This window comes from Patella vulgata, chromosome 3, assembly GCF_932274485.2.
Source record: "Patella vulgata chromosome 3, xgPatVulg1.2, whole genome shotgun sequence".
Taxonomy (NCBI): domain Eukaryota; kingdom Metazoa; phylum Mollusca; class Gastropoda; family Patellidae; genus Patella; species Patella vulgata.
In genome coordinates this window covers 83,424,387-83,449,175 of record NC_065881.2, presented here as the reverse complement: position 1 = coordinate 83,449,175, position 24,789 = coordinate 83,424,387, and the positions used below count along the sequence as shown (strand labels likewise).

The following is a 24,789-nucleotide window of genomic DNA, read 5'->3' as shown; positions in this document are numbered from 1 at the left end:
AGTGGTGCAGAATGGAGGGCTTGGCAAGGAACAGGGAGGGATCAGTCATTTGGATGGAAAATCAAAGTCCTTTGTATCTCGTTTGCAAAAGTTAAACCCCTCATTTCCTTTCTACCTGATGTATTTTTGGATAAAACACAATACTGCTACCGTTTTAAGATGGCATAAACTTGACTTAGGGCTGGTGGGTTTGCTAAAGCTTCCAAAGGATGGGTAGGTTTGCTTTGGCTTTCAGAGAATGAGTGGGCAGGTTTGCTGAAGCTTCCAGAGAATGAGTGGGCAGGTTTGCTGTACTGAAGCTTCCAGAGAATGAGTTGGTAGGTTTACTGAAGCTTTCAGCAGATGGGTAGGTTTGCGGTGGTTTCAGAGGCTTTTAGAGAATGAGTGGGCAGGTTTGCTGAAGCTTCCAGAGAATGAATGGGCAGGTTTGCTGTACTGAAGCTTCCAGAGAATGAGTGGGTAGGTTGACTGAAGCTTACAGCAGATGGGTAGGTTTGCTGAGGTTTCAGAGGATGGGTAGGTTTGCTGAGGTTTCCAGAGGCTGGGTAGGTTTGCTGAGGTTTCCAGAGGATGTATAGGTTTTCTGAAGCTTGCAGGGGATGGATAGATTTGCTGAGGCTTCCAGGGGATAGGTAGGTTTGCTGGGGCTTCCAGGGGGTAGGTAGGTTTGTTGAGGCTTCCAGACGACGGGTGGATTTGGATTTGCAGAGGCTTCCAGAGGATCGATGGGGATGTTTGCTGAAGGATAGGTTGGTTTGCCGAGGCTTCCAGAGGATGTATAGGATTTCTGAGGCTTGCAGGGGATGGATAGATTTGCTGAGGCTTCCAGGGGATAGGTAGGTTTGCTGGGGCTTCCAGGGGGTAGGTAGGTATGTTGAGGCTTCCAGACGATGGATTTGGATTTGCAGAGGCTTCCAGAGGATCGATGGGGATGTTTGCTAAAGGATAGATTGGTTTGCCGAGGCTTCCAGAGGATGTAGGTTTGCTGAGGTTTCCAGTGGGTGGGTAGGTTTGCGGAGGTTTCCCGAGGATGGATAGATTTGCTGAGGCTTCCAGGTGATGGATAGATTTGCTGAGGCTTCCAGGGGATGGGTAGGGTTGCTGAGACTTGCTGAGGTTTCCAGAGGATGGCTATGTTTGCTGAGGTTTCCAGCTGGTGGCTAGGTTTGCTGAGGTTTCCAGGTGATGGGTAGGTTTGCTGGGGTTTCCAGGTGATGGTCAGGTTTGCTGGGGCTTCCAGGGGATGGATAGGTTTGATGGGGCTTCCAGGGGATGGATAGGTTTGCTGGGGCTTCTTCCAGGGGGTGGATAAATTTGCTGGGGCTTCCAGGGGATGGGTAGGTTTGCTGAGGTTTACAGAAAATGGGTAGGTATGTTGAGGCTTTCAGACCATGGGTGGATTTTGATTTGCAGAGGCTTTCAGAGGATCGATGGGGATGTTTGCTGAAGGATAGGTTGGTTTGCCGAGGCTTCCAGGGGATGTGTAGGTTTGCACCAGCTTCCAATTGTTATTGAATATTGAAGGGACAAGGTAACAGCCAGAGTTTACCAAAACACATTAACAAATTTATATTTTTTGTTAATATAATATGTCAATTTATTTCAAATAGGAACATGAAGCATGGTGAACGGCCTGCAAGTATGTATATGACCCTACTCCTTGTCACGTACAACCGGGGAATCGAAACCCCGGCAGTTGACTCAATGACAGACCGTATGACACAGCGCGCACGTGCTAACCATTCGGCCACCCAACCCCCCTGTAAGTTTAGTAGATCAACATTAAAACAAGACAAAATTTAAAATACTAAGTGTCCGTAAAAAAAGGAGAATGAACTGAAATGGGGTTTAACGTCCTACTGTTCTGGTCCTATACTGGACTAATGAAGATGGGTATCTGCCATACATTGTGCTATGAGGGGAATTTTTCCCGGGCAGCGGCACTATGGCCTACTCTTATATCGAATTCAAACTGCTAAGGGATCTTTTACATGCACACCAAAGTATACACACGACTAGGATGTTTCGTCCCATCCTAAGGACTAGACAGCTGTCCTTGCCAGGCCCTCAGTTTTACACCACTGACACAGGGGAAACCACGTCGGAAAATCCCAAAAAGGGATTCATATGTAAGAATCACCAAGATAATGCACAAAATCAAATTTGTTATCAAATTAGAGCAGTTGGCCAGATGCTTTCTGTATATAACTGCATATAATTTACAGGGTGTGACAGGCCTTATTCTTATACATAAAAAATTGTCAGTATGGGGGAAAACAGTTGGTCTAAAACAAAATTATGTTTTATAAATACAAAAATATCACAGATAGTTCATTGGGTAAATAATATATAATAATTTAACAATATAAGTAACCTAAAATAAAATTTTGTAAATAGTTCAAGTTACGTTATAAACCTAGCTCATATCTGAACAATGTACACAATTATATGAATTTTGAGTAGAGTTGGAGGGATTGCCTTACAGAAATATACATTATAATATGCCTTGGTAGACAAAAAGGGGAATAATCCGAGGTTCGGACATTTTTATTTTATTGGCGGAAAAAATATATGTTATGAAATTTAAATTAAAATCTGGCAGGGAGAAATGAAACCCAGGTTGAGCACTAATCCGAACGTTTCAATCCATCATAGCTTTTTAAATACTGAATAGAATTAAATAATTTTTGTACTGATATTTCTTGTAGTTTGACATTACGATCAGCGGTTTCTAGTAAAATTTAAAATTTAAAATACAGATGCGACGTCATCCTTTGATGTTGGCGTACCACTATTTCAAATAATGGTACGGACATTGTGCCAAGCGTACATTATTTTATACTAGTTGAAATTTTTGACCTGTGCGACATATTTCATTGCAAAGCACGTGCGAGTGTCTGTATTTTAAGTTGTTTAATGGTCTCGAGCTTAAGACATTGCGACTACATCCCTCGTGTTGTTTCAATATATCACACAATGTCTTAAGCTCGAGACCATTAAACCACACATAATGATCAACAGTCATCTGAATCATCATATTGTTGGTTATCTTGGTGTAACGGTCAACAGTCTGAGTCATCGGAATCATCATATTGTTGTTTATCTTGATGTTGTTTATATTGATTAGCAAACTGGACCATTAATATCTCTGTTGATATATAACTCCCAGTCTGAAATATATAAAACATATTCATTATATAGTTATAACCACACATATAACCACCAGTCTGAAACATATATAAACGGTTACTATTTATTAAACATAGTTTACCCTTTTCAGTGGAGCAGCCTTTCGTCTTTCTGATGGTACAAAAAAAAAACGAGGTCCCATGTACACTTTGACAGTTGCATACTGCGTGGTCTGTATGTTGGAGCAAAAATGTGGGACGTTAAACCCCATTTCATTTATTATTACTAAACGGTAATTATTACTGTATTATTTTCAAATTAACATTAATACTTGAAAATTCAAATACTGGTTTACCCTACAGTATCGTATTTAGATTAATGATCGCGCTTAGACATTCTTTGAAACCACTAAAGTGATACGTAGGATATAAATTCGGGGTTGGATTTAATTTTTCGGGGGGGGGGGGGGGGCTCGTAGACAGAGACCCCAAATATTAAAGGTGCCCCAAAATTAGTTATAACTAATTATTTAGTAGGGAGCCACGGTGGCTAAGTAGGTGGGACGCTGGGTCGTTAACCTTGAGGTCCTATGTTCGATCCCTGCGTTGGCCGGGAAAGTTCATCGTGATTTTCCGGCTTGGTTCGCCCTTGCCATTAATGTAGGACGGTCCTGGCAAGGGACAACAAACCGAGGCGCAGTTGGCGAGCCCTAAAACGTTTGTCGTGCAGCGCGGGCATTGGGATATTTTGGGCATTACCACACACCCCAAAAAATAGAAATGTGCAGACGTAGACACAGCTGGTAAGGACGCCGGTCTTAAATTTCTGCCTGTGGTTTTCTTAATTAAATGTTTTAAAATAAATAATAATTATATTTGGTGAATTATTTGAAACAAGATTTACCTTTTTATCAAAAACTGATGAGATATCCTGTATTTTAAAATATTTTCCTTGATTTAGCGGTGTATACATAAAACTCTTTCCATTAACCGTGCCTTCTGTATCTCCTACTGTAAAATATAAAACAACATTATGGTTAACCCTGCCATCACCTACTGTAAATATAAAACAACATTAAAATAAAATTTTTAGATGGTGTGGACCATTTTAAATCGACATGGGGCTTGCCATTCTACGTTTCCGCACCGACCCGGTTCATGAAGATGGGCATACACCATGCAGTGTGCTATGGCCTACTCACATATGGAATTCCAAGTTCCGTCTCAGCCGAAAGACTATACGTTGTCCCTTGTCAGGTCCTCCGTACTGTACCACCTAAAATCCCGATGAACATTCTCGACCAAAACCGGGATCGAACACGGGATCTCAAGCCTTACTCACTGGACCATCGCATCCCCCTAATATAATCTAAAGCCCATTCGTTAGAAAACTTGGCCACTGATTTAAGTACGACAAGAATTACATCCATCAACATTTATCATAAAACATAATAATTATAAAACAACTTACTAGAATCGTCTAGCTTGACACCCACCATTAATCTCGAATCATATGTTGTTTTATCTAAATAACCTTTATATTTCACTATACCAATGTAGTTTATAGGTCTAACTACAATAGATAAATAACATTTATATTTCACTATACTGTACCACTGATAAATAACCTTTATATTTCACTATACCACTGTAGTTTATAGGTCTAACTACAATAGATAAACAACCTTTATATTTCACTATACCACTGATATATTCAGAAAGCATCGAGCCAAGATATTTTGGGGCTGTTCCACTTAAACCGTTTAAAATTGATGCTGCAGGTACGTATCTTTAAAATCGGTGTAATATGGAAGCTTATCTCTGGTCTACTGACGATCCTTGCTGCAGTGTTTTGAACAATCTGAAGTTTATTATTAGGTTCTGATTGATACCACGGAGTAGACTATTAGGCCTACATTAACCGAATCGTGAGGACACTAATGATATGACTAAGGCGTGAACAGCAACCTTTGTAATAAGATGTCGAATTTGTCAGATATATCTGAGAGTGAAGTACTAGACCTTACACACCTGATCGACATGGTTTGCAATACTAAGCTCAGAATCAAGATGGACACCCAGATCCTTAACCAAGTCAAAAATATTTATCTTGGAGTCAGTGATTTGTATGATTTATTTGATAGCTGCAGTTTGGTACCAACCAATAAACACGATCACCGTTTTGTCATCACTGAATTTGAGCATATCCCAGATTTTATATATTGTGTAAACCGTTGTTATTCTACTAAATTTCAGCTGTCAACAATTTGTGTAACTTCAGCGTAACAGAGGTACTGAAGCTGGTGTCTTGTAAGTATATTGGCGACACTGACTGTATATATCACAAATAGCACTGGTCCCAGCATAGAGCCTTGGGGAACTCCGTTCGAAAGATTAACATAATATGATTTTGTGTTGGTTTGTAATCTGCGCCGATTGACTACGACCGTAAAGGTAATATGTAAACCACGCCATAACAACCCAACTAAAAACTCAATAACCTTTATATGTTCCCTAGATTTGAATGGAAGAACTAGTGTGACAAAAAGCAATTGACCTGTGATAGGATTGCCGGCTGGGCATTTACCGAAAATCAACAAGCCGCGAAGGCCATAACAGCCTTAAGCCCGTTTCCGCGCGCACTTTCGCATGTTACATGGAAACGGACCCATTACAATTGCCTTAGACCGAATTTTTGGCCCGTGAAAACGAGAGTGGGAACCCCACAAAACGCGTACATGAAAACGGGCCTTCCAGTGAAACGTAGAAACAAGAGGTAAAAATCCAAACCCATTAACGTGTGTGGCTGCTAGAATCTCCATATTGAATTTTTTTACAATACATGTACATCGCTGGAAAATGTATATTTTGTGTTGTTGAGTTGTATGAAAACTGGCGGTTACCCCCCACCACCACCCCCTCTCCCCATCCACTTTACACACCCTTCATTTTAGGATTAAAGACAGGAACGACCATTTCACAAATTTACGCGCTCGTGGAAAGTAATATGAAAGACACATCTAATCACTTACATTTTTTGCGGCCATATTTGGGTTGTTTTGGTTGAACAGTTATCTTGATTCTGTCTCCAACGTTTATAAAACCGGTCAAAATTTCATCCCTTTCCTTCCCCGTTATACGATTTAAATCATGCTGGATTCTATCACCCCTTTCTGGTCCTGAACTACTTAAGCACGATTCATTTTCACTGTCCACAGAGTTGGAAGCTAAACTAGAGTCCTGAAACCGACACTGCCGCGGACTTGTGCTTTCCTTGAATCGATTCGAACCCTGTCGTGAGAAGATGTGGCGATCAGAACTAATTCCAGAATGGAACTCAGAAGTGTGAAATGTCCTGTTTCGTGCCGTTGACGTACTTGGTCTAACACTTGGATATACTATTGCTGTTACTGGACGTCGGTGATCTTGGATTTTAGATTTGTTGCTTCGGTTATCCGAACTAAATGGTTTTATATTGACGTCTATACTGTTTGCCTTTGGATACACAAAAGAAAAAAAAATTATTGGTAATTTACGAAAGGTAATTATATTCCCTTAAAATGGGAGAAATCCGAGTACAATTATCTTGATCAGTCCCGATTTTAAGAAAACAATGGTGGAACTAGCCCAGACCTCCACGTCACAGATTTGTTGTGTAATTACTTACATGTCCGTTAGTTATAAAACTTGATCTAAACGAGGTTGATTTCTGTCGTGAAAAACTCGATCCAGTTTTATCATCTTCACTTATTTCTTGACTGTAAAGAACAGAATGGAGATTTTAAGAGTCACGTTAGTAATGTTAGGATTGCAAATTTTACCCAGACAGTGCCGTTCAAGCCGACTCCTCTGCTCTGTGTAAACGAATGGGCCTATTTGGACCCATCCGAATGACAAGGCAAGGACAATTTATTCCTGACAAGTGGGAGCTGGGATTAAAAAATCAAGAGGTTATTATCGGTCCAGGCGAAGATCAAAAGGTTCTTCCCGGGGCACACCAGGATCCCGAGGTTCTTTTCGGTGCACGCCAGAAGCCCGAGGTTCTTCCCGATCCACGCCAGGATTCCAAGGTTCTTGTCGGCCCACGCTAGAATCTCGGGGGTTCTTCGCGGCCCATGCCAAGACCTCGGGGGTTCTTCTCGGTCTACGCTAGGATCTCGGTGCTCTTCTCGGCCCACGCTCAAATCGAGAGATTCTTCTAGGTCCACGCCCAGACCCCGGGTTTCGTAGCCTGTTGTATCTATTAAAATGTTTTTCTTACCAACTATCAGCTCGGATGAGTTTACTGAGTTTATCGACGGAAGTCTTTAGTTGATTGATATCAGGTGTCACGTCTCCATTCTTCACATTCCTTGATAAAACACACTGAAACACAAATTATTTATCTCTTCATTCTTCCATAAAAATGATTTGGCTGTACTAGCTGGTCTAATAAATGAAATGAAATGAAATGGGGTTTAACGTCCTACTGTTCTGCTCCGACTGGGCTAATGACGACCGGCATATACAGTGTGATAATATGAGGGAAATTCTGCCATGGCCTACTCTTATATCGAATTGCAACTGCCAAGGGATCTTTTACGTGCATTCCAATGTATACACGGGACCTCGGTTGTTAATCCCATCCGAACGACTAGACAGTTGTCATTGTCAGGCCCTCTGTCCTGAACCACACACAAGGTGAAACCACGTCGAAGAATCCCGATGAAGTTTCTCGTTGGGGGTCCAGTTGGTCTTTTGTGTCGAGTGGACGTTAAACCCCATCTCTCCCTCTATCTTACCTTAGCCTGTTCAATAGCTTGTAATTTCTGGAACATGACGACATCTTTGCCTCTCATCAAATGTTTTAATGTTTGAATCTCATGGTGAGCTGTAGCCAGATTCTGTTTTAATGTTTCGGATTCTGTCACCCTCTCCTCAACTTCCTGAAATAAAAATATCTTAAGTTTTACCAAAACCAACTCCCGAAACATAAATGAGAAATGTAACCACACTTCCTATATATGTGGGATGTGGAACTCTAAAAATGGTATGATACTCAATTGAATTCAGTTTCCTCAGTAGACTAGGCTTCTAAATTTGTGTACGTGTAACAGATAAATACCATAATATGCCCCCGTTTCACAGCTGATACACGGCCCCTAGTGGCATTGTATGTTTACCATAGTTTTATCTATATAGACTGTTCCTGTATATAATAGACTGTTTCTATATAATAATAGACTGTTTCTATATAATAATAGACTGTTTATATAAAAAGTAGACTGTTTCGATATCAAATAGATTGTTCCTGCATGTATATCATAGACTGTTTCTATATATAATAGACTGTTTCTGTATATAATAGACTGTTTCTATATATAATAGACTGTTTCTGTATATTATAGACAGTTTCTATATATTAATCATAAACTGCTTCTATATATATAATAGACCGTTCCTGTATATTATAAACTGCTTCTATATAAAATAGACCGTTCCTGTATATAATACACTGTTCATGTATATATATATTATAAACTGTTTCTATTATAATAGACCGTTCCTGTATAAAATAGACTGTTTCTATATATCATAGACCGTTTCTATATATCATAGACTGTTTCTATATATCATAGACTGTTTCTATATATAATAGACTGTTTCTATATATAATAGACTGTTTCTGTATATTATAGACAGTTTCTATATATTAATCATAAACTGCTTCTATATATATAATAGACCGTTCCTGTATATTATAAACTGCTTCTATATAAAATAGACCGTTCCTGTATATAATAGACTGTTTCTATATATCATAGACTGTTTTTAATATATAATAGACTGTTTCTATATATGATAGACTGTTTCTGTATATTATAGACTGTTTTTAATATATAATAGACTGTTTCTATATATGATAGACTGTTTCTATATATGATAGACTGTTTCTATATATGATAGACTGTTTCTATATATCATAGACTGTTTTTAATATATAATAGACTGTTTCTATATATGATAGACTGTTTCTATATATAATAGACTGTTTCTATATATCATAGACTGTTTTTAATATATAATAGACTGTTTCTATATATGATAGACTGTTTCTATATATGATAGACTGTTTCTGCTTACCCTTATTCTATCTATATAATGTCTAATAGACTGTCTACTGGCTGTTAATAAAGCTGTTTTATCGGTTAATTCTTTCTCAGTTTCCTCTAAACGTTTCTTTTGTTCCCCCAACTCTTCTTGTAGACGCGGTATAGTATCCAAACCCTACAGATATAAAATAAAAACAAAATGTCATGACTGTGTGCTACTAAAACAATTAAAAATACATTATACAAGAACTAAATCTGCAGGTCTTTCTTTAGGCCTGAAATAATAAATTAGACAAAACAAGACCATAATCAACTCTCGATGGCATCGGATACTAGATTAGAACTAGATTAGAACGGTTCGCCATTTAAAAATTTAATTTAAAAATGGCTATATCTCGAATATCCCAGTTTTCTGGTTACCACAATGCATACATCCTGTCAAAACAACAAACAGTGATAACCTGGCTCAGAATGAAGTAATTTGAATGAAATTTTCAATATTTTCATTTTGCATTATCTATTTTTGAGCTATTATAACAAGAATGGCCAGCTCTTTATCTAAATCTTACATAATGTATCTTTAAGGTGCCAGGCACCGGGTCAAATGGGGCTGCGGTGACTCAGTGAATAAGACGCTGGTTAATTTAAAAATTCTTGCATCACGACGGAGGGCTTTGCAAGGAAAGCGTATGTAAAGTCATTTGGGTGGGATGTAAAACCTATGTACTTATTTCATCACGAAAAAGAACCCTTGACAGTTGGAATTCGACGATGTCTCGGGTATGATCGTTTTTATAAGCCCGGTGGGCGAGGAAATGTATGATTAAAATACAGATCTATATTCCGTTTCGTTTTTTTATACTGTCTGGCCTACACTACATGAAGATCTGACCGGATGTAGTGGGAAGTAGCGTCAGGGGTCATACAAGCGGCTTTACATATCAGCGCAGCCCGCCAAGAACTCGTCGCAACAAATCGTTTCATTGGCTAACCCTTACATCAACCAGAACGTGGGTTATATAACAACTCTTCCAGATCCTAGTAAACGAAATTTTGAACTATAAAAAACGAAACGAAATAAGGTCCGTGTTTTAATCAGATTGAGTCACGGGTACAATTCATGGCCCCACTTCCTTCTTTAGTTGGGATCTCTGGTGAGATTAATAATAAATGGTGAGATGTCGAAATTGCCCGCTCACAACATGGTGTTAGAAAATATAAGATACCTTTTCTATCAATTCATTCTTCATCAATTCTTGTCGCACTTGTTTTTTCAGATCATCCAGTTTAGCTTCTAAATGTTTATTCTCTGTCGTTGCAAACTGGAGAAAAAAAGATGAATCAATTTTTTGGTGGCTATATTTGAAAGCAAAGTAGGATAAATTCAGCCAAGGTATTCACATTGTGATAATATAACCGTTATCTAGTCAATCTTAAATGAACGAGGTTGTAGATGGTGGTCCCTGTGTGTGGTCCAATGAGTGGCAACACTCTAAGGGAGATAGGATGTCCGGGGCGGTAATTGTAGCTTTCTACAGTATACAATGGTGTTGGCAGCGTGTGCACATATTTGGCGTGTGGCAGTCTCACCAATTCATCAAAAACAACGTAAATTCGTGGCTCACAGATAAACACACTGATTGACGTAAATAGATTCAGCTAAACATACTGACGTCACAGATTGATATAAATAGCTTCCGTTAAACATATTGACGTCACAGATTGATAAAAATACTTTCAGATAAACATGCTGACGTAACTGGAAATAATCCAGCTACGGATTTGTAGTGTAAGATCTTCGCTTTTCCACATAAAGTAAGCAGTTTATTTTCCACTATCGATTTTTTCTATCCGCATTAACGATACCAAACATGGATCAGCTGTTTTAACTTGATTTAGGAGACTGTTTAGAATTTAGAGGACTGTTATTGTCCATTTGATACCGCGTAAATCATTAGAGGCCGAGATCGCGTAGCGATCGTGCCCATCTAATCCAAGAAATTTCCATTTTGGGCTACAATTTATTATAACAAAGAGAGAAGATGACGTGCCCTCACTTCGTGCGACAGCAAATTTTAACACCGAGTCTTAAAGTGACAGTTTTATACAATGACTTTTTTTTGTTTTACCCTGTTGCATTATTTCGTATGTGAACAACTTTAAACATACATTATGCAAGAGCTAAATCTGCCTATTGTAGATCTTTCTCTAGGCCTGAAATGTTATCTAAATTATTAATTAGACATTAATTAACTTATCCAGACCATAATCAACTCTCAATGGCGTCGCTAGCCTACGATATTTACTGGATTAAAATCCGATCTGCTGCTCAACGCTCATTCGTGGTTAAATAAAAAAAAGGATAATCGAGGCTATGTTTTTTTTTTGTCGCACCGACCTTAGTAATGATGATCGAGGACAGGCCTAAAAATCAATCGCTAAATTCTCGATTCAGAGTGGATCAATTTGACTGAAATTTTCAGCAAATTCCCTTTACATTATCTAGTTTGTAACTATTATAGTGAGAACTGCCAGCTCTTTATCTAATCTCCCATAATGTTTCTTTAATTAAACTAACCTGCCCATAATATCATGTATTATGTGTTGCACGTTAAATTTGTAATACAGAGAGAGAGAGAGAGAGAGAGTCTAATAGGGTTTAACGTCCAATCGACACAAACTAGGTTATTTCGGGACTAACATATGGTTTAATTTTATTTCAATAATTCGCTTGCGCGTAGGGGTCTTTAGCAGTGGGAGGAAACCGTAGGACGCACAGAAAACCAACGAGGTTGGATAGGCGACCCTACTCCTTGTCATGTACAACCGAGGATTCGAAACCAGGCCAGTTGACTCAATGACAGGCCTAATGATACAGCGCGCACGTGCTAACCATTCGGCCATCCAACCCCACTAACTTGTAATAAACAACACCATACTGACGTCATAGATTGATATAAATACCTTCAGATCATTCTGTGTTTCTTCTAACTTTGATGACATTCGTCTGATTTCTGATTCCTTTACCCTGCATTCATTTCTATAAATAATAAAATAACCTCATTCATTTCTATAAATAATAAAATAGCCTCATTTCTATAAATATTAAAATAACCCCATTTATGTCTATAAATAAAAACCACATCATTTCTACAACTAATAAAACAACACCAATCATTTCTATAAATATATAAAATAACCTCATTTGTTGTATTTCAACAGAGTCTCAAATTCACGAATATTTAAAGATTCGTGCCCATTGACAGGCTGTGGTGGAGGTATATGATCTACACACACCAGCGTCAAAATTGTACTTCAGTTATTTTAGGACAAACATTAAATTAATTGTTATTTCTATGGCTTCGTGTACAGTCTGAGGATGCAGATATTTGTCTGGAAAGCGACGTGTCCGCTTACTAATGCCCAGTTTCACCATTTGTGCGCTGAAATATATACACGACTGGGCCTCGGTGTTTCGGTCTATCCAACGTTGATTGTCACACCAAACCTGACAAGTAAAAGCCGGGATCGAAAACCCCACGGGCTTCTTCTCCGCGCACGTTATGTTACTTAGTCGACAGTTTTCTCGTCTACATGTATAATAAATGAAATGAAACGAAATGAAATGGGGTTTAACGTCCCCAGCTCTGCTCCGACTGGACAGCAGCGCTACAATCTACTCTTATATCGAATTCCAACTGTCAAGGGTTCTTTTACATGCATGACAATGTGTACACGGGACGACTATAGCTTGCCCTTGTCAGACCCTCCGTCCTACACCACTGACAAGGGGAAACCTCTCCAGAAAATCCCGAACTTTCTCGACCAACACAGGTATCGAATACGGGACCTCCAGGCTAGCGAACCAACGTCCTACTCACTGAGCCACCGTGGCTCCCTTATTTATATAACTACACCATCAAAACAAAGAAGAAACAAAACGTAATCAGCAAAAGAAAATAAATATTTTACTTACTGACTGCTATCTAGAAGTTTTTTCGTTGACTCCAATGTTAGTTCCGCTTTCTCCACTTCGCATGCTGAAATTTTAATAGACACATTTTGCCACAAACTTTAAGAGAAAATAACACGGGAACGAATTCATTATTTAACAAACAATTCTTCAAATTAATTTTTTGTTGTTGTAGGATGAAGAAAAGAGAAATGGGGCTTAACGTCCACTCGACACAAACTACTAGGTCATTTCGGGACTAACACATGGTTCAATTTTATTTCAATAATTCACTTGCGCGTAGGAATCTTTAGCACTGGGAGGAAACCGGAGGACCCGGAGAAAACCCACGAGGTTGGACGGGGACCCTACTCCTTGTCACGTACAACCGGGAAATCGAAACTACGCCAGTTGACTCAATGACAGACCTTATGATACAGGGCGCCCGTGCTAACCATTCGGCGATCCAACCCTCGAAGAAAAGATAAGCCAGATTTTTAGCAACATTTGTGTTGGTAAAATACAGCAAGATCTTATTATGGGATAAAGGTGAAGTTCTTCAACTGTGTGACTGGGGTTTAGCGTCCTACTTTTCGGCACCAACCGGGCTAATGGAGACCGGTACACGCCTAACGCAAGACAGTGTTTAGTGAGGGACATTTTGCCAGGACAGCGAGGCTAGGTTCGATTTTAATCTGTCCGGGACTCTTTCGTCCTATCGGAACCCTAGATGTCTTTCCTTGCGAGGCTGTCCTCATAGGACCCCCAGTCCAGATTCGGCGAACCGTTCATTTTAGGGAATGTATTTCCGTTTTTCGGGCACAAATACCAGAGAATGAGACCATATCTCATAGGAATATAATTGTAAAATCGCTCGCGGTTTACGTTTGAATAATATAATACTTAAGTTAATGATTGATTTATTCTGAAAAAGGAAATTTTCAGGCAAATAGCCTTAGACCCTCGCCCCCAACTGAGTTTGCCCCCCCCCCCTTCGCCCATGGCTGTATTTGCACGACCGACAAGGGGGAAACCGCGCGAAAATCACGAGGAACTTTCTAGGCCAACATTGCTCTCTAGAAAACCAGTATGTCTTTTTGCTTGCTTCAGATGTTCCTTGTCAGTGATGGAGGACAGAGGGCCTGACAAGTACAGTTGTCTAGTCGTTCGGATGGGACGAAAAAACGAGGTCCTGTGTACGCATTGGCGTGCACGTAAAAGATCCATTGACAGTTGGAATTCGATATAAGAGTTGGCCGTAGTGCCGCTGCCCGGGCAAAATTTCCCTCATAGCACACTGTATGGCGTATGCCCGTCTTCATTAGCCCAGTTTAGGAGCAGAACAGTAGGACGTTAAACCCCATTTCGTTTCATTTCATTTCATTGAATGCTTCAGATGTTATCTTAATCTCAGATAAATATTTCTCTTACCCTTTATTTCAAGATTTCTGACTCGGTCTTCCAGAATATTAACATTTCTATGTAATTTCTCAACCTCGTCTGTCTTCCTCCTCACCTCAACTTTAAGTCTCTCGTTTGTCTCGACATAAGATTGGAGTTTTCTAGAACTCTCTGTCTGGTTTACGATCAGACCATCCAACTTCTCTTGTAATTTCTAAAATGTTCAAAAAATTCCTTTAAAAAAAATATACTACGAGATTTTATATTATGTTATACCAATTCCACGTCATATGCGATGTGCAAGGGTTTGGTAATGAATGGAGGCCAACTACTTGATTGTATGCTACCAAGAATCAAGTATAGGCCCAGGGTCGGTTTTTGGCATATTTGACCAATTCCCCCAAATTTGGCCCCGCAGCTCATCAACATAAAAACTTTCCAGACAAGCTGCCAGGTGTGGCTATTGTTTCATATCCTGCTGCTGCAATGTATTCATATCATGTAACTTCGGGCCTCCCTAACTGGGCCTCGCATTTTCCACAACCGGCCCCGTATAGGGCCTAGTATTCAGAAATATAAGAAAGGAAGACATTTTAAATATGTAAAAACAAGAGAAATTTTATTCAAATTAAGCAGAGGCAGAATGATTACTATAGTACTACAATGATTGCTATGATTGTATTATAGCCAATGAAACGACCTGTTGCAGCGAGTTCTTGGCGAACGATGGATCGCGGAACGACAGTTATCTCACTAGAATCAGCAGGGCTGATTGGTTAATCAAATATCTGACGTCATAGGGTCAGAGGCTGCTCGTATAACCCCTGACGCGACCTCTCACTACAACCGGTCAGATCTTTATGTAGTGGAGGCCATCGAAAGTATAAAAAACCGAAACGAAATATAGATCTGTACTTGAATCAGATTGTCTAAATAGAATACTAATGTTTATCCAGTAATAAAGTGATGTATGGGTGGGTAACAACCCCGATATCTTTATTGTATACTCGACAATATAAATAAATGAAATAAACCCACATTAATTTAACCATTCAAACTCAAGTAGACAGTTGACTATTGTTATTATCGTGTTCTATTGTTCGAGACTTGTTTTATTGTCTTTCTAACGACCTGGTGATCGAACATTAAACCCGAGCTTTTTGTTTACATCGTTGTCAGTATAGAGCTAGATTCCTTATCGGCATTTGATATTGTCTGCGATATCACTCCAGGTGAAAGCGGACGTGAAGCCCACTGACTGGCTTTTAATAGTTACATGAATATATGACCGGTTGTAACGGAAGGTCGCGCCAGAGGTCATACGAGAGTCTGTTGACCCTATGGCGTCAGACATTCGATTAACCAATCAGCGTTGATGTTTCTAGTGGGTTACCCACAGTTCTGTACATCTCACGTCAAAAACTCGCCGTAACGGACCGTTTCATTGGCTAATCCCTCGCATCATCCAGAACGCGGGTTACATAACAACTCTTCCAGATTCCATTGTAGTAAAAACAAGTAAAACGAAATTTTGAACTATAAAAAAACAAATCACTGTGTCATTAATAGACATCCAATCAAATCACCTCAAAATTAACAAGAAGCCAATAAAATCACCGAACCGTTAACAGACATCCAATCAAAAAGAAGTTAGAAATATTAAGAAAACTTTATAGGAATCCAATCAATATATTTTTTTCAGTGAATTGTCTCTTTAATTCCATTTCATGAAAATCAATAAACTCATCAATCAACCTGATCAAATAATTACAAGACAAGATCGATATTCTGATTACTTCTTTTAGATCAGTTCACACGTTAAAATTTAAAATACTTGCTTTAACACGAATGAAGAATCCACATCACAGAAGTTAGTCATTACAGCAGAAAGTTCTCCGTAAAAGAACTAATTAAAGAAAATGCTATTCTAGCAGACACGAATCCGCGGCAAATAAATAGTAAATTTCCCATAAATAAACTACACGATTCTATCACACACGAATCCGTAGCAAATAAATAGTAAAGTTTCCACAAATAAGCTAATGAAAAATATACACGATACTACCATTAAAAAAAAAATAAATGACCGCAACACCCGATCGCTTCTTTTTTAGAGGGACAGTTGTCTAGTTATTCGCATGGGACAAAACAGAGGTAAAGTCGTGTAAGCATTGGTGAGCACGTAAAAGATTCCCGATAGGGTGAAAGTCGGTATGAGTAGGTCGTAGCGCCGCTGTCCGGGCAAAATTTCCCCTTATAACACACTGTATGGTGTATGCACGTCGTTATTATCCCAGTCGGTGCAGAATAGTAGGACGTTAAACCCTATTCCATTTCATTTCATTCCGACAGGACGTACGTAAATAACGATTGAATACTAAAATACTTCTCTGCAGGTAGCGTGTCTCTTGTGTTCAGAATGTCGACACGCATCCACATCAAAGAAAATGGCAGACAACAAAGCTAATTAAGAACTTCAATCGCTTGTGGGACTTACCGTACCTTTAGACTATTCTTATTCAGATAATTTCAACAAATAATTAAAATGATTCCAGGTGTTAAAGGTCTGCTTGTACGTGACAAGGAGTAGGGTCGCCTGTCCAACCTCGTGGTTTCCCAGGACAGCGGCGCTACGGCCTACTTTTATATCGAATTTCAACTGCCCAGGTTCTTTTACGCGCACACACAGGGAAGAAAAAAGGGACCTCCAGGTTAGTGAGCTAACGTCTTACTCACTGAACCACCGCGGCTCCTATGAATGGGATGAGAACTTTAACCTCTAATGTCCACGAGAATTTTATTTTTTATATTAAAGCTGTATGGATCTTTACCACGTTTCTTCTAGGCGTACCTGGACCCCGGATGCACTTACCTGATCCGGTTATCCTCCATCCCCTTCTAGGTAGACCTGGGAACAATTCCATGTTATTGTGCCGGAAATACACGACCCTCACGATATCACAACTTACCGTTTTTTCTTCATTTTCTGTTTTATATTTAGCTTTTATATCTTCTAGTTCACTAGTTCTGGCTTTTAACTCCTTGTCTCTGAAAATAATAATAATCAAATAGAAAATGTTTGTTATACCAGATATTAGTTCACAGATAATAAAACAAGGGTATGTTCTGTTATTTAGGTCATCGATAGCTTCCCAACCGTAAACAAAATAACAAAATTGAAACGCCCATCCCAAGTCTGTTGTGAAATTGTCGAAAAATTCCACGGAAACCAAAAAAATAAAAAGACCCCCCCCCCCCCCCCGAACACACACACACCCAAACACCCCCCGTTCAGGTACAAAATAACAAGACACAGAAACGTCCCACCCCCCAAAAAACCCACAAAACAAGAAAAATAAAATACCTTAAAGGGACAATAACACCCTTGCTGGCTTGACAACTCCAGAAAATAAAAGATAGCCTTAATCTAAGTACTAGATGTGTTAGTGTCCTACCTGTTGTGTAAATTATCAATTCATCCTATTTTACTTGTCCAGAGGGTTCGAAAATATTTTTAAATCCAAGTCACATTTGAAAAGGTTTACGTTAGGCTTTTCAAATCATTTAGTTGAATTTTTCCAATTTTTTAAATTAGGTGTGTTACGATGAAATTTGTATCATCAATTAATTGGAATATTGTAAAATAGTACAATTTGTTGACTAGAATAAAGATTGGGACATATTATTCAGTTACAAGAGTGGTATTGAGCCTTTAAAACAAACGATAAACAATCGAAAATTATATAATGTCCCATCCATGCACAAAATAACAAAATATTGAAACGCCCATGTACCTTCAAACCACAAATGGAGTCTTGAAATTAAAAATCTATAGTTTCCCAACCGTGTTCAAAATAACCTAATTTACAAACGTCCATCATCAGTGGGTTGTGAAGATGGTGATATGTCGAAAAGATCCAGAAAAACAAATGTACAAAAAAAACAAAAAAAAAATAAAATAGTTAAGGAGACACCGTGGCTAAGTGGGTAAGACGCTGGCTTATCATCCTGGAGGTTGTGTGTTCGATCCCTGCATTGGCCGAGGAAGTTAATCGGGATTTTCTACGTGGTTTTCCCTTGTCAGTAGTGTAGGACAGCGGTCTAATCGTTCAGATGGGGCGAAAAAAAACGAGTTCCCGTGTATACATTAGCGTGCACGTAAAAGATCCCTTGGCAGTTGGAATTCGATATAAGAGTAGGCCTTAGTGCCGCTGCCCGGGCAAAATTCCCTCATAACACACTGTATGGTGTATACCCGTCTTCATTAGCCCGGGATAGGAGCAGAACAGTAGGACGTTAAACCCCATTCCATTTCATTCCAAACTAGTTAAATCTTGAACTGATTAATATGTTCGTGAATAAAACACGCTTTCTCGTAGAAGTATACAAACATACATAAATATAGGCTATATTTCTGACGAGCTTCACTGACGAGCGAAAGGCACTTTAAAAACGTTAAAATGTTATTAAACCAGTGTTGAAATCAGTTTGTCTCGGCATACCTTTTATCTTATCATCGTTTACCGTGAAACAAAGTAGTGCAGCTTTACGGTTGTCCTAATATTTTAGATATATATATATTATAGTAGATAAAGTATAAATACTTCTATATTTACGGTAGATAAATACATACACAAAATTAAAAATACGGTCAGTTAAAAACAATATTCTATATTTACCGCAGATAAAAACACACAATTAAAAATACGTTCAGTTAAAAAATATACCTGTTTCTGAACGCCATTTTCTACATAATACCTTGCTATAATATCCTAATAATGTCATCCAATGTTATTAGACTGACCACACAGTTCACGACCACTAATCTAAATGTCCATACTTCAAAAGAAAAACTCCCTAATATATCTTACTTATGACCACCACAGTTCACAAGAACACGTGTAATAAACCAACGGAACAAACAAATAGACAATTCTTTTGATAAAAGATAGAAGACGACTATACGTGGAAACTTTTGATGCACTCCTCGTATGAAAAGGACAACGGATTAGCCATAAAATCATAAATCTATACCCACACCTCGTTTAGGCCAATATATAGATGTGTGTGTGTTTCTGTATTGGTATTATTTTCAAGAACCTTACTCAGTTATTAGGAAATAGATAACAAACGGTTTACATTATTTAAATAGATAACAAACGGTTTACATTATTTAAATAGATAACAAACGGTTTACCTTATTTAAATAGATAACAAACGGTTTACATTATTTAAATAGATAACAAACGGTTTACCTTATTTAAATAGATAACAAACGGTTTACATTATTTAAATAGATAAAAAACGGTTTACATTATTTAAATAGATAACAAACGGTTTACATTATTTAAAAGTAGCTAAGTCTCTAACTCAACATCATCCAAAGTCTTTGATATTGAAAACACGAATTATTTGTCAATTTAAATCAACATTGATGCTATGATCTTACAGGGAAAAGATGGGCTTCTGATATTCAATATATAAGACCAATTAAACATTTTACCATTGGTACACGAATCGTGTACCATAATGCGTTTTAGCGCCATTTAAAAAGGAGTCAAAGAACGAGGCTAGACATATTCCACAAGTCATGTCAAACGGCGACGCATATTCGTATCTGGAGAGCATGCGCAATAAATACTATCGTTGTAGACTGGAATAACCAGGCGCTAGAGATGGCCAATCTCGCCGAACATAACTGATTAGAAATTACAGTAAAAACAGAAACGATTGAATGTAAATTAGTTTATATACATTCATATTACATTATCATATGCGTTGCGACCCATATGTGTCAATTTCTGGGTCCCAAATTTAGCGATTTAGCTTCTTTAAGCTAGAAATGCTTGGAAATAAATAATAAACTGTTTTAAATGACATAAAGACTATAGAATACAACATATCGATGTAGGTTATTAAAACATTTATCTACTTCTATCCAATATTGACCCACAAAAGAAAGAAAAGGTTATGCGAGCGATTCTATTTTGGAAATGAAATCAAATGAAATGTGGTTTAATGTCCTACTATTCTGCTCCGAACAGGGCTAATGAAGACGGGCATACGCCATACAGTGTGCTATGAGGGAAATTTTGCCTGGGCAGCGGCACTAAGGCCTACTCTTATATCAACTCCAACAACCAAGGGAACTTTTACGCGCATGATAATGTATACACGGTTTTTCGTCTCACCCGAACGACTAGAGAGCTATCCTTGTCAGACCCCCCGTCCTACACCACTGACAAGGAGAAACCACGTCGGAAAACTCGGCCAATGGAGGGATCGAACTAGCGAACCACAGGCTAGCGAGCCAGTGCCTTACCTGCTTAGCCACCGTGGCTCCCGACCCTATTTTTGAGGCGCAAGTAACAGAAAACAGACACATTTTGTTTTTTGGCCTTATTTAGATTTAGGCCAATATATGTATAAAGATCTAGACAAGGGAGTAATAACTTCACTATACAGGACACGACAATCAGTTTATGGCTTTTATTTTATACATCACATCTGCTCTAGGTATGGTCAATTATTGGTCAATGAATATAAACAATCGTAGACCTATATTCGCACGAATGAATGAAAATTGCAAGTTTTTTTTTTACGTACTTGGAATTCGGGGTGGCGCAGTGACAAAGACACTGGCTCGCTAACCAGGTGACATCGTGTTCAGTCCCAGTGTTGGTCGAGAGTTTGGTCGGGATTTTACGACGCGCCCTCTTATCAGTAATGCAGAACATAGGTATGCACGTAAAAAAGACCCTTGTCAGTTGGAATTTGATTATAAGAATAGGTCGTAGCACTGCTGCCTGGGCAAAATTTTACTAACAGTTAGTAATAGGTATGAATATGTAATATAAACCGAAATGAGATTTAACGTCCTACTGTTCTACACCGACTTGCCCGGACAGCGGCACTATGGCCTACTCTAATATCGAATTCCAACTGCCAAGGGATCTTTTACACGCAAAATAATTTATACATGGGACCTCGGGTTTTGTCCAATCCGAACAACTAGACAGCTGTCCTTGTCAGGCCCTCCATCCTGCATCACTGACAAGGGGGAACCAGGCTGGAAAATCTGAATGAACTTTCTCGGCCAGTACAGGGATCTAACACCTGACCTCCAGGATAGCGAGCCAGCGTCTTAGCCACTCAGCCAACGTGCCCCACCCCACCCCAACAGGCCGAGAAGATAGGGGTTGCGTACGATATACTAGAGTCGAATAATAACACAGGATTGTAATATATATATATAACATTCATTGCATATTTTACCGTTATGGCCGTACAGCAGACCGAGAAGTTGAGGGTTGCGTGGAATATGCAGGAGCCGAATTGTAACACGATTGTTATAAAACATTCATTAAATATTTTACTGTTTTGGTCGTACAGCAGACCGAGAAGTTGTGGGTTACGTGCGATATGCTAGAGTCGAATATAACATTTATTACATATTTTACTGTTTTGGTCGTACAGCAGACGAAAAAGATAGGGGTTACGTGCGATATGCTAGAGTCGAATTGTAACACATGATTATAATATAACATTCATTACATATTTCACTCTTATCATATTGAAAAGTCTTGACAAATGACATGAATAGATATGTATATCTTCATATATAACAGGTCTATTGGCGATTCATAACATACAATAGATGAAACAAACCAATGGGTAAACTAGTGTTAACTTCTATAGTCTGTTACACGAACTTGACATACCATTCTGTCATACAATAATAATAATAAATAAATCCCTATATAGGAAAGTATCGATTGATCGCCATTAATGGCTGGAATAGTATGATATGTGCTGGGTGATTGATATAAAATAATGGTGATCGATTTACAGGGTTTTATAGGTCACATGACGGGGAAATATAATATCTAGTTTGTCGGTGAATATGGGTTATAGATGATTACGGTAAAAGGGAAAATTACCATATTTTAGTCTAAAAACTACCATAATGTTAGTCTCAACATGAACAGAGTGTTCTGGGTTTTATCTAATGTCCAGTTTTTCGGTGAATATGGGTTAAAGATGTTTGCGGTAAAGTGAATATTACCATATTTTAGTCTAAAAATGACCGAAAACTACCATAATGTTTGTTTCAAAATGAACAGAGTATTCTGTGTTTTATCTTTATTTTACAGGATATAATGTCCAGTTTGTCGGTGAATATGCGTTAATGATGATTGCGTTGAAGGGAAAATTACCATTATGCTAATCTAAAAACTGACCAAACATTACCATATGTTAGTCTAAAAATAACCCAACATTACCATCTAGTGTAAAAATGACTCAACATTACCAACTAGTGTAAAAATGACTCAACATTACCAACTAGTGTAAAAATGACTCAACATTACCATCTAGTGTAAAAATGACTCAACATTACCATCTAGTGTAAAAATGACTCAACATTACCGTATGCTAGTCTAAAAAAAGACCACACATTACCATATGCTAGTCTAAGAATGAACCGGGTATGTTTTGTATTAAATGAGCTAAATCGCTAATATTTGGGACCTAGAAATTGACACAAATGGGTCACAACGCATATAATAATGTAATATGAATATGTATATAAACTGATTTAAATTCAATCGTTTCCGTTTTCAAATCAGTTATGTTCGGCGAAATATGCCAGGGGCCTGTTTCACGAAGTTTTAACTAAAGATAAAATCCAAATTTTACTAGATACTTATGGAGTTATACTGTTGACGGGGGTTGTGTCTCAATATAACAATTGATAAATTACGTAATTGATAAGACTATCCCCCCCCCCCCTAAAAAAACAAACAAAAAAACTATATCCGGCACGGCAAAACAAGAACAAAACACACTGTAAATTAAAAAACACCGAAGCCCCGATTCATTAGCAACTTTCATCGCAAATCACTTGAAGAGATCACGGTTAAATTTTACCTTTTTTTATCCACTGCAGAAAGAGCTAAATTTATTTAAATTACGTAATTCATAAGACTATGCCCCCCTCCCCCCCACAACACAAACATATATCTTGCACAACAAACAAGAGCAAAACACAATGGGAATTAAAAAACACCGAAGCCCCATTTACCACTTCCATCGCAAATCATTTGAAAAGATCACGATTAAAATACATAATTCATAAAAAAAAAATGTTACCTTTTATTATCCACTGCAGAAAGAGCTAAATTCTGGAAACTGGTCCTATGTTTTAGCATTTTGCCACAATGAAGATCTTTGACTGTAGTAGTAAGCTGACTTGATCGTCTGGCAGCACTCTGCCAGAGATGGGCTGTTTTTAGCTTCGACATAATCCGATTTCTCGGTCAATAGTTAATTAGCGTAGATTCGTATTCCTTCAACAACCTCGGGTTTTATATCCAATGTCTGTCTCTCTGTGTGTGTGTGTAATAATGTCCGGGCTTTACTTTTTATATCACACTACATAATACTATTGAGAGAAAAAAAATATATAGATTGCTTAAAGAGGCAGGTCAAGGTTTTTAATTCAAATACTTCATATTCAATCCAGTCAGTTATGGGGTTTAACGTCGGCTTCTACCTAGGGTGATATCGCAGACAAGTGTTTTCTGGGGAAACTTGCGAGAGGAGTCAAACACGTGGTCTGTCTCGCTTTGGTTGGAGACGGGTAAGCGATTAAGAGACCTAATCGCTTCCGTTTCCATAGTTATAGTTGAAGGCACAAGTGCCTTATCAGTTAGTAACAGTGTTCAAGGTAGTTTTCGTCTTGACCATATACATGAACCGTCCATTTTTAGGGCAACATATTTCCGTGTTTCGGAAACAAACATCAGAGAATGGGGAACATTAAGTTGTTGTTTGCTTAACATATTGTAAATTTATATTTTTGTGTAATTGTGTAATTAATTAAAAATAAACAACCATCACAGCTTTCTTGAAAATTTGTTTCAGTTAATGACTGATTCATTCTGAAAATTCGGTGACAAAGACAATTTTCGGGCTAATAGCCTCAGCCCCCGCAATTGTTATTGGCCGCCTATACCTATGACCATAAAGGCTCCATCCAAAGGCCTTGCCCCTGGATACAAGTACTAAATGTATTATTTTCACTTAAACCCTGTAGAAAGTCAGATCTACGAGGCGACTGGCCTTGGTTATATTTCTATGCCCTGCCGCATCTTGTACTATGGTAGTCACTCGTCCGCGGGATAGGATTATCCTGATCTCTACACATACTACACCC

General features: G+C 38.4%; 1 protein-coding gene across 2 annotated transcripts; it reads right to left on the bottom strand.

Moving 5' to 3' along the window:
• Window positions 1-1,583: 1,583 nt before the first annotated feature.
• On the bottom strand, window positions 1,584-23,948 carry LOC126816444 (chromosome partition protein Smc). Of its 2 annotated transcripts, none has more exons than XM_050543021.2 (14): window positions 23,724-23,948; window positions 17,543-17,621; window positions 14,604-14,787; window positions 13,197-13,260; window positions 12,185-12,260; window positions 10,447-10,542; window positions 9,252-9,395; window positions 7,910-8,053; window positions 7,390-7,493; window positions 6,796-6,886; window positions 6,161-6,623; window positions 4,600-4,701; window positions 4,033-4,139; window positions 1,584-3,170 (listed from the first exon to the last, which is right to left on the bottom strand). In XM_050543021.2, the coding sequence occupies exons 1-14, from the start codon at window positions 23,873-23,875 to the stop codon at window positions 3,063-3,065; spliced, it is 1,914 nt and encodes a 637-aa protein (XP_050398978.2). In that variant the 5' UTR covers window positions 23,876-23,948; the 3' UTR covers window positions 1,584-3,062. The 2 variants fall into 2 exon arrangements, with proteins under 2 accessions (XP_050398978.2, XP_050398980.2); XM_050543023.2 differs by lacking the exon at window positions 23,724-23,948 and adding an exon at window positions 19,301-19,445.
• Between the last annotated feature and the right edge of the window lie 841 nt (window positions 23,949-24,789).